At 42.0% G+C, this 11,572-nt stretch overlaps 1 protein-coding gene across 1 annotated transcript; it reads left to right on the forward strand.

Moving 5' to 3' along the window:
• The first annotated feature begins 941 nt into the window (after positions 1 to 941).
• Positions 942 to 9,431, forward strand: vegfd (vascular endothelial growth factor D). The gene is made up of 8 exons (XM_080428023.1): positions 942 to 1,482; positions 4,516 to 4,747; positions 5,804 to 5,924; positions 6,756 to 6,825; positions 7,022 to 7,149; positions 7,726 to 7,838; positions 8,355 to 8,489; positions 9,151 to 9,431. Exons 1-7 carry the CDS (start codon positions 1,375 to 1,377, stop codon positions 8,471 to 8,473), a joined length of 891 nt encoding a protein of 296 aa, XP_080284149.1. The 5' UTR covers positions 942 to 1,374; the 3' UTR covers positions 8,474 to 8,489; positions 9,151 to 9,431.
• The last annotated feature ends 2,141 nt before the right edge of the window (positions 9,432 to 11,572 follow it).

An 11,572-nucleotide genomic window follows, 5' to 3' on the forward strand; every position in this document is an offset into this window, starting at 1 on the left:
GGACTGAAAAGGTTACATTCGAAGGCCACGTAGCATTCTGAAACATCTAGCTAGTACCTTAAAAGATAAATTGTACAAATGGTTGTAGTTTTGATCATTGAAACACATTATCCATCATGAACTGTGTCACCACTTTAGGTTCATAGGGCTTAGTTCCGTTCCAAGCCACAGACAAATGTATACGTGTGTGGACAGTTACCATTTGCAAATGAATAGTGCTCTCATATTTCCTCTCATCTCGCTATAGGTCTGCTCTGCTCCGAGCCAAGCAAACACAGAGTCAAGTGATTAGGGATACGTGTAGTGGGTGGAGTGTGGGTATAGTGCAGGGGTGGTGTCGGCTTCTCGTTTCCCCGGCATATTACGGAGGTCTGGATCGCATTTAAAACACATGTTACCGCTGCTTCAAGGCTGTGTGCAGTTCAGCAGCTCTGGAGGCAGAGACAGAAGACAGGGGATGTTATTGGTGATATTTCATCGTTTTGAGAGATGATCAGTCACATGCACACAAAACAGAGGCATCGTTAGGCAGGAGGCCAACGAGACGTGCACAAGCATGCTTGTTGAGTGGCTGCTGTCAGAGCCTGCAGGGCCCTATAACACAACACAGACACCTCATAGTGGGTTCAGGGAAGCTGTGAACTGGCCGCGTCTAGAAGTGTCAAATACGTAGATATACCCTAATGACTGCATGAAGTAGCTTCCTCCAGTGGCTGGGGGGGAGTCTGGGATCCAGACTGGAAGGTGGGAGTTGGGAGTATAAAGGGGAGAGGAGAGAGAGGGATGAATAGGAGTCTTGAACGCAGAGGAGTGTCCAACATATCGTCTTAACAAAAGGCCCTGACAAGCCTCCCAAAAGCCCTGGGACACATTTGGAGTAACGTGAACGAGAGAGCGCGTCTACAAAAGACAGTCGACAAGTTGACAGGCTTGGAGGGGAATCCTGATTTACGCCTTGTCCTTTTTTTCTTCTTCTTTTTTTCTCCCAGTCATTGCTTGGCTGCGTGCTGCCTGGTAGCCTATTTAACTGGACACCTCAGGATCAGCATCAAAGCTTCCGCAGTAAGAGGTGCATGTTTTTAATGCCTCTCTGCTCTCCATTTGGCCAGGGGGTTTGTCTGGGTGGCAGTGACAGGTTGCGTCTGGCTCAGAAACATACATAATACTCCTGTGTGCCTGGAAGATCACGTCCAGAGGACTGACTGTGTGTGGTCCGGGGGGGGGACCTGCCCAGCCTGGGAAAACGACCGGTCTGCAGACAGTCAGCCTGCGTCGAGTACATTTTTTATTTTTGGGCCAAAACGACGACATTGGTTTCTGCAATTTCAGACTCTCCGCTACTCTAAGGCACAGACCAAACAGGAAGGGCTGATAATGAAGATCAAACGCAGTCTGTGCAGAGTGTCCTTTATAGTGATGCTGGTGCTGGAGCTAAGCTGGCTGGAAGTGAGCCACAGCATGCACAGAGAAGGGGGGAGTGGGGTAAGTGGTCATATCAGCTATTCTGTGTGCTGGATTTAGTTTAATGCATGTCAGTGTAAATTCTGTAGTGTACAATAGTATGAGATTATTCTAATCCTTGTTACATTCTTCATTACAAGGTATACAGTATTTTATACACAATACCTGTGTAAATGTACTGTACTACAAGTCCCATTCATTGTCTGACAACGTCCAGGGAGCAGTGGTGAAAACTTTGCACTAAAGCTTTAGAAGCATTAGTTTGATTAGATTTTTTATATTTTTTACTTTACTCTTAATTTCTTGTCAAAGCAAAGTGTAGCCTCTCTGTTGTTTCCCTAATTCATAAAACTCACACTTGTGCAAAAGGTGGACACGCCTATACCACGTGTGCACGAGTGCACCAAAACTCCAGAGTTAACACTCTTAACACTCACACGTCACACTGCGTGGCGTGGTGAAGTGTGAGTGTTTACAGTGTGCGTCGCTCCTTATGCAAACCTGCATGTTGAATGACGCAACACACTATGCAGCCTGGGTATCAGTGACTTTCTTCTGCATCACAGACACAGTGCGGCTTTGGAATGTCCTCCTCTTTCACTCTCATGCCCAGGGGTGTAAAGTAACTAAGTACAAGTACTGTAGCCTACTTGAGTACAATTTTGAGGTATTTTATACTTTACTGAAGTATTTCCAATTTTCAACACTTTTACTTCTACTCCATTACATCTCAGGGGCAAATATAGTAATTTTACTCCACTACTATTATTGGACAACTTAGCCTATTTTTTTATTTTAAATATTATTACAAAACATACATTAACCACTTCAGATATTTGAAAATAGCTCATATGCGACACGTTGCGAGCTTGTAGATCTGCTATTTTCAAATGATTTTATACATTTTGAAAGATTGAAAGATTTCTGCATAATGAGTACTTTTACTTTTGGTGCTTTAAGTACATTTTGATGTCAATACCTACTTTTCTGAATACCAGACTTGTACTTGTAACAGAGTACTTGTATTGTAGTATTGATACTTTTACTCAAGTAAAAAAATGTGAGCACTTCTTCCACCACTGCTCATGCCCCTCTGGACTCACATGGCGTCATCACCCCCCCCCCCCACCCCTCTCTTCCTCTGTTCAGTTCATGTCATGTTCTTGTTCACAATGCCCCTATTTTCTCCTCACTGTCTCTCTGTTTTATTCCACTTGCTCTCTCTCTTCCTCTCTTCCTCTCTCTCTCTCTCTCCCTCTCTCGCCCTCTGGTTCTCATTAGCGCTGCTCGTCTCCCTGGTAGAAACTGCTGGGAGGAAACCTCCCTATTTTTCTGTTGTTGTTACTTTCTTCTGATTTAAGTGGAAGCAGTCAGCCAGCCAGCCGGCCAGCCAGCCGGCCAGCCTGCCCCACCCTCTTCCCCCTAACATATTGAACACATCAGAGGGCTTGACAGTGTCGTTTACAATTGTCCAGAGGAAATGAAGCAAACATTGTGCAGACAAGTGTAATCTTCTATGAGTGCCGTCCCTGCCTTGGCTTCCGCCCCGGCAGTTGAACTACAGTACAAGCCAGTCTCAGGGCTTTGGCCTTCTCTCAGCCTCATAAATGAACCGAGGAAGTCCTCATGTTCAACTCCATCCACTCAGCCACATCACGCCCTTGGCTGCTCTGCACTACTGAGAATCCTCTTTAACTTTTTATTTGGTCAAGCAAGAAATGGCAGTAAATGTCTTGAACCAAAACACTAAGGATAGGCTTACATGAGATAGATCAAAGAGAAAATTGTGTGCACATCCCACGCCTGTATTTAGGCCAGGTCCTGGACATCAAGGGAAGAATCAAGAAAAAGAAGAAGGAAGTCCGCACACTGTTCTCAAGCTCCAAGAAACTCATTTTATTTTTGCAACGTTTCACTAAAAAAAAAGGCCAGTCCACACTAATGATTCACCATGCAATGGGTTGCAACTTGCAACCACTTGCAACAGAATCCCAAAACTGCCCCGACCTGCAACGGGTCAATTCAGAGCGCTGCCATTTCTCTCTACAACCAATTTCAACGGTTTTGTTGCATCGCGACTCATTTGTGTGGACTGGCCTTATAAGAGTTGGATCAACACTCCAGATTTAATAAAAATATAGAAATCTGAATATGTTTGAAAAGGTAATTAAAGATGACGGTGGCACATGCCTTGTTGCTGCGGATAACATCACCAAATGAAAGTGGGGAGTGGATGGATACCAACAGCTATGGTTTATATTTAGAGCGAAGAACCGGACGAACTGGCTATTATTGTTGCTTTCAATTGCACACTTTGACATCCTAAATTGAATTCAAATAAATGTTAATATTGAATACACAACCAGGGGTTGACACCAAGGTCTCAGAGGCACTTGCCCGTCGGGCAAGTACAGGTCATGTTCTACTTGCCCAAAGGTCATGCCCACTTGCCTGAAAAGTAAATCGTCCATTATAAAATGATAGGTAAACTTTGAATTACCGTTCAATTTAACACTTATTTTTTTACTTTCTGGGGCTGTGCGATAAAAAAATTCATATAATTTGTATATACATAGCTATGAAAATGGACTATGGGCTCACACTTGTTATTTTATATTTTTAAGTGTAGCGACAGTGAAAACAGCACATTATAAGTAAACAGTGCTCTTATTTTACATTCCACAGATCAGAAGACAGAGCTCTGGCCACGTTCAGGTGTTTAGACAGAAATATCTTGTTGTGTTTATAGACAGTTGCGTCCCCTCTCAAACGAGCACTTGCCCGGTCGGGCAACCTGAAAGCAAACTCCACCTGCCCGCAAGTTTTATTTACCTGCCAGGGGCAGGTGGGCAACCCTTAGTGTCAATGCCTGCACAACCAAATGTCTTCTCTAGAATGGCCACAAAGGGGCGATGTGAGTCTAATTGAAATCTGAGGATGTTTCCTGGCAAGGGTAGATACATTTTCTTTTCTTTCTTTTTGGTAAATGTAAGCTTAAATGATGCATTGAGGATGAGTTAATAAACTCATAATAATGATGGTTGTTCACGGCAGGTTTTGAGTAAGGAGCAGTGGGAGAGAGAGGTGAGGTCAGCATCCAGCCTAGATGAACTGCTGAGGCTGACAGACTTCCCTGACTGGAAGCTGTGGAAGTGTCGCCTGCAGCTGCAGCAGCCACACACCCAGACAGAGCTCCGCTCCTCTTCCTCCTCCTCCTCTTCCTCAGCGGGGTCTCATCGGTCGACACGCTATGCTGCTGATTCCTACAGCCTGGAGATACTCAAAGGTCAGATCAGCGGTTCCTTTTCTGGATCAGGGCCCAGGGTCATCAATATGTCCGTGGCAAATTTTAGATTTTGTTTTTACACACCATTATAATGTTCTAATTTTGATCATAAGACCCAGTTACTGAATGTCTAGGCTGCCCTAGCGCGTCTGATATCTTGTCTAGAGGGGCGGGTTCAAAATCTCCGGAGAGAGAATCCAGGAACGTCAACAGGCTGGTCCGGCCTCTTATTTTTGAGCAAAACGCGAAGGAAAATAAAAGCCTGGAGATCGAGGCTACTGAATGTCAGTCTCCAGGTTTTCTTCAGAATATGTATGACACTGATTTATTATGACACTAAGGCACATTAGGAGTCCAGTAGGCCTACAGTGGTTCTCTAAATTTTTATTTTCAAGGACCCCCATAGCTCTGAGAGTTACAGGCCTGTAATGGTCATTTAGGGCTGTGTTTGTCAACTCATTTTGTATGTTCATGGCAAAAATAGAATTCTGACAAAAATATTCACCACAAGCCAGCATGGCGATGAACCCTGGGCCCACTTAAAAATCCCACCCATATGACCACTTAACATGGCTGCAGAATGGCAGAGCGGTATAAATGAAACCAATTTTTCATGGTTTTGAAGAAGAATATATATTTTTTTATGTTATATTATCAATACAATATTTTGCCAATTATTTGGGGGCCCACTTGCAATATCCTCACGGCCCACCAGTGGGCTACAGATTTAGATTATTAATACAAAACATATATTAACTGATGCATGAGGAAGCATGATTATGAGTTAAGCTACCCAGCAGTAGCACATCAAATTATCAAAAAAGTGATGAACACATTAATGCATTACTAATCACAATCCAATAATATAATATTTGTATGTTTTTCTCAAGCAACACTTTGAATAGCCTACAGGACTTTTACTTGTGACAATATTTCTACGGTACATTGCTATTGCTACTTTTTCTTAAGGAAAAACTTGAATAGTTCTTCCCTTACTGGCATTTTATTAACGAAAATCTGCTTTTGCGTGCGTGTCTCATGCTGTCTCCTCTATAGCCATAGACGAGGAGTGGCAGCGGACGCAGTGCATGCCAAGGGAGACGTGTGTTGATGTGGCGAAGGAACTGGGCACCAACCCCTCCATGTTCTTCAAGCCACCTTGTGTTTCTGTCCACAGGTGAGTTTTAAATTCTGAAGTGTTCATGTAACTCTGAGAGTGTACAGATGTAGCCAAATGGACCGGTTCCGAGTTACGGACCTGTAAGCGTCCATTTGGAACGCCCTCAAGGAACCCTGAGTTGTCCCTGGACCCTTGCTTTGAGAACCACTGACCTGACTGATGTCCACTGTGTTAAGAGGCTTTAGCGCTATTGACTGTGTATAAACCACATAGCTTCTGCTCAGCTTCTTTCATCAGACAATTCATCTGGAACATGACGTGTTAGATGTGGAGTCGTCACATCACACCACCATATATCCTAATTTGGTGTCTCACAGAGGAAAGAATTATGCCCCGGATTTATGTATTATAATCTACTTATAACACTGCATACATTCAAGTAGCTATAAGCACTAACAACTACTCATAATGCTAATGCAAATTATAAGAAGGTAAATGGTCATAATACTACACTGCTGGTCACAGACGTTATCTTTAGAATAATTATATAACACATTAGTGTGATTCATTAAATGTCACTATAAGTGGTCAGTGGGTGCTTTAAACCGAGAGGCAAAGAAGCAGAGACAAAAGGCTTATAATCTATTTACAGTATTATCCAGGGTGTCCAGCAAATGTGAAGTGTTATGATACTTGACTGTATAAGTCATTTATAAAGTGTTGAGTATTGTTACAGTATAAAGCATTATCAGCACTTATGCTTAGATAAGCAGATTATAAAGCATTATACTGTAGACATGGGCTTCATAGAAAGTGTTTCCCATTTTAGTTCCATAATGTATGGCAGTTTTATGTATTTAAGATACGACTTGTGCACCTTCCTTGTAGGTGCAGTGGCTGCTGCAACAATGAGGGTGTGACCTGCAGGAACACAACCACTACATATGTCAATAAAACTGTAAGTGCTCAAATGTCTTTTCAGCTTGTAGTGGATATTCCATTGTATATATACCGTAAACGGATCTGTATTCTCACTCTTTCGCTGTGTGTGTGTGTGTGTGTGTGTGTGTGTGTGTGTGTGTGTGTGTGTGTGTGTGTGTGTGTGCGTGTGTGCGTGTGTGCGTGTGTGTGTGTCCACGTCCTCCCCCACTCAGCTACTGAGTGTGATTCCATTTAAGTTTGGACCGGAGCCCGTGCTGATCAAAGTAGCCAATCACACAGAGTGCAAGTGCATGGAGCCCTCCATAATACGACGCAATGCCCGACCACACAGGAAGAGCGGGTGAGTCCCACCATCACCAAACCATGTTTTTGGTCATTGAGATGGGACATTTCACAAGAACACAAGAGAGGATATGCTACGGCAAATACCATTATTACTTTTCATACAAATGTACAGTATATCAGAATGAGCGTACCTAGCCTCGCATGGCCAGACAATATCACACGACACACTGCCGAGGGCTAAAGTGCGATGCAATTTTGCAAAGGCAGATTCGTCTGGAACCAGGCTAGAGCGTACCCTTTGTGGGTATCTTTATAATATATTATAATGTAGAGACAGAAATCCGACATGCTTACCAAGCTAGTCAGACAGCTGTGTTTTATGTTACAAAGCCAGTCCTGGACCATAAACAAACATATCAAATTCTTCAGCTAATATTATCATAATCCCTGCTTATAGCAGTCACTGTAAATGATGTTTAAAGGTTGAAGCTAGGAATTTGCATGTGCATGTGGTTCTCAAATATAGGCCTATTCTCCAAATACAATCATGATCATGATACGGAATGCCATTCATATTTCTGCTTTAAAAATGATAAAACACTGTTTCATTCTTCTCTATTGGGTGGGATAGCGGGTGTTCTCCCATGCACCACCAAGCAGAAGACTCCAGGAGACTGTGTGCCAGTGGGCTGATCTGGGACTGCATGGCAGAGCGGTGTATACCCTACCCCTCTACCAAACCAGGTACACTGTCTTTTGGCTCTTTTAACTACAAGAACTAAGTGCACTGCGTCATGCTGTGCAATGTATTTCACAGGTTCTGGATTTGTTGAACCCGGAAGTTTAAACTAAACTTTGAAAGAACTTTAAAAAAAAATTCAAATAGTGAAACTTGCAGATCTACAAGCTTTACAACACGTTGCGATGTGACTCGTTGTGAACTTGTAGATCAACAATTTTTGCCTTTTTTTATGAGCTTTTTTTTATGACGTACTGAAGGTTTCAGACCATGAAGGTTCTGGGTTACCCTTCATAGTCAAACAGAGCCATTTGTGTTTGTCAACAAGGGCCTTATGGGTACATTTTGGTTACATTTGTAAACCTAACAAACCTAAACCCTATACTTAATTTGTTGAACGGCAAATAGCTAAAATAGCAGATCTACAAACTGATATTTGTCAGATTGAGCCGCTACCTTATATAGCTTGATACTGTATGTCTTCCTTATTTGGTGTAAACCTTTGCATTCCCCTGTTTTAGAGTTTCCGCTCAATACATGGATGCCTGACTGTGAGATCGATGTGGAGCGCTGTGACTGCCTTCCTAGTCCACAGCCGCCCCTGAAATCCAAACCCCTCTACAAAAAAAAAACACTTTGACCTACAGTTCCTGCAGGTACTGTACTGTAGCCTCTGTGCGTTGATTATACAGTCACATAGCATTATGTTCATTTATTTAGCTATTGTGGAGCACTTGTCTCTGCTCTGTTTGTTTGATCTTTGAGTAGCCCACATGTTCCTGAGTAACGTTGAGCCCTGGTAGATATACAGGAGCCCTGGTAGATAGTACATGACTAAGGTATATCCCTATCACTCAAATGGAGAGATGTATAAAACCTTAACACATTCTCCAAGTATTGTGTGAGCTGCCGTTCTCAAAGTGGGGTCCGGGGACCCCCACAGGGTCCTTGATGGGGTGCCAGGGGTCCCCAGATAAATGATTTAGTTAGAAATGAACCCTTATGGGTCTGTAACTCTGAGAGTTATGGGGGGGTCCATGGCCTAATACCAAAATGGGGGTCCTTGAAATTCGGAAATCACACAGTGAATGAATAAATTGAATGGATGCTAACTTAATGAATGGATATCTCTACGGTTCTACACAGTGAAATCCTCAGTGTTAATTCATCCTTTATTTAATAATTAACTTAGAGTGTACAAATATATTGTATTGTACACTCTCTGAATTAAATGAACACTAAGGATTTGACTGTGTATCTTGTACAAAGTCGTGCATTTCCAATGCTGATCAATGGTTCCTCTCTCACCCTTCACAGATGCAAGTGATACTTGTGCCAGTCAACTGTGGGAATAAAATGACAATCTGCTTGCCCGAGAAGCACAGAAGCAGAGACAAAAGGCTTATAATTTATTTACAGTATTATTTATACCAATCATTTTAACTAATTGCTTATTTTTTTCCTGAGATATTAACTCACGTGACCATGTTGATAAATAATTTAACATGTTTTTTTCTTGTTTAAATCCATGTTTAATGTTTGATTTGTACATTTGTCCCTTTGTGCACTGAACAAACATTAGTTTTACGTTTGATAGAACACGAAAGATTGATATTTTTATAATGTGACCATGTAAAGGAAATGTGTATTATTGAAAATAATAACTGTCAAAATGTCAACAATATGCTAGCTGGTGGTCTTTGTGTCTTCATTTCCTGCTATGAAAAATAACAAAACATTTACAGAAAACCCTCTTTCCTCTAAAGATGAGCTTCCTTCTAGAGTGTTTTACAGACACTACTTTAAAAATGATATGGATCAATGTATAATGTGAGTGGTGGAACGAACTCAGATTTTTACTTAAAGGAGTTGTTCACCCAAAACATTACTTATTTTCTATCAATTACACACCCTATGAAGCCTTGAATTCATGAAGAGTTTTTAGTTTTTGTCCCATTCCGAAGCCAATAATTTGATGACTGGCGGAGTCTCCGGTGGGAGACTTGTTGAGTCTCCTACTGAGCCTCCTATTGACCGATGACCCGGTCATCAAATGTATTGGCTTCTCCATGAACTCAAGGTTTCATGGGGTGTGTAATTGATCGAAAATACGTCCTTTTTTGGGGTGAACTACTCCTTTAAGTAAAAGTATAAATGCCACCATATCAAAAGGCCTGTATTCATAAATATAGCCTCGGAATCTATGATGTTAGAAAAAGATGGCTGATGTCATGCAAGTACCTTTCAGTAGGTGGTGCCATTGCAGGAACTATTATGATACTTAATTATTTTTTTCATTCATTATTATTTCTTGTAAACAGCAAACAACAACAATTCATAAAAATCTGTTTTAGTATTCAGTGATAATACATACATATTTAGTTTATCGAGTCAAGAAATTATGTTTTCAGCACCATTGTTTGGCGGTATCAAATATTTCACCTTTTAAAGGCATAACAATGAGTAAGCCTTGGTGACAGTCCAACCTTTACTCCAGATAGCACATGACTCTAAATTTGACATGTTAAGTAGATGGTTGACACCATGCAGCAGGACAGATATTTGGCATGGTTCTTATATTACCATTAAACAAACACTGCCCGAAGCCTGAACAGTGTGGCCACCCATCAAACCCGGGGCATAATTCTTTCCTTTGTGAGGCACCAAATTAGGATATATGGTGGTGTGATGTGACTCCACATCTAACGTGTGATGTTGCGGATTAATTGTCTGATGAAAGACGCTGAGCAGAAGCTATGTGGTTTATACACAGTCAATAGCACTAAAGCCTCTTAACACAGGGGACATCCGTCAGGTCAGTGGTTCTCAAAGCAAGGGTCCAGGGACAAAATGGACCCTTACAGGTCCGTAACTCTGAGAGTGTACAAATGGAACCAAATGGACCCGCAAGGGTCCATCTGTACATTCTCAGATTTGTGAGGGTCTTTGAAATGAAACAGTTTGAGAGCCCGATACTTCATCCTAGGACGCTGTCGTGTGCCAAAAATAGTCGATCTACATACAAGCTCACTTCAGCATAAGAGGAAAAGCACAAACAAATTAGTAGGATCCATCTGCCCTCAGTCAGCTCCCTCAATGTACTCCTTCTGGAGTTCCTCTAAAGTCTAAATCAGGGGTCTTCAACAGGGGGTCCTGGACCCCTAGGGGGTCCTCAGCATAGAGTTAAAAATAAGGTCCTCAGAGATACCGCAGGGGGGCTGCCAAATCTTGGCGAGATAGAAACTTTTATTTTTTATTTTTACATTAACCACTTGAACCCTCACATCCTAGGAGGAACATTAGCCGAAAATTGCAGATCTACAAGCTCACAATGGGTCTGTGACTCAGCTACTTTGGGCAATGAGGTTTGGTACAGGGGGGAAAGAGCAGACCAAGTACCGAGCCAAAGGTCAAGTTTACAACGTATTGAGGGTAAAAGTTGTTGAATGTCTGAAAATACACATTTAACATGAATCCAACAAGTAGTGGGGGGGGGGGGTCCCTGCTTCATCTCTCTCTCAGCTAAGGGGTTCTTGGACTGAAAAATGTTGAAGACCCGTGGTCTAAATCACTGAATAGATATTCTTATGGATTGTTATTTAGTGCTTATTTTTCTAGTGGTCTGTACACTGCATTGTGGTATACAATATGTAGCACAATGTCCTCACATCTACATTCTATTATGTTTTGAGCAAAGCTAGTGGTATGAGCCTTTAGTGGTATGACGAGTAAAGGCTTC

The sequence above is a fragment of the Gymnoscopelus braueri genome, assembly GCF_963280865.1.
Source record: "Gymnoscopelus braueri genome assembly, chromosome: 1".
Taxonomy (NCBI): Eukaryota; Metazoa; Chordata; class Actinopteri; order Myctophiformes; family Myctophidae; genus Gymnoscopelus; species Gymnoscopelus braueri.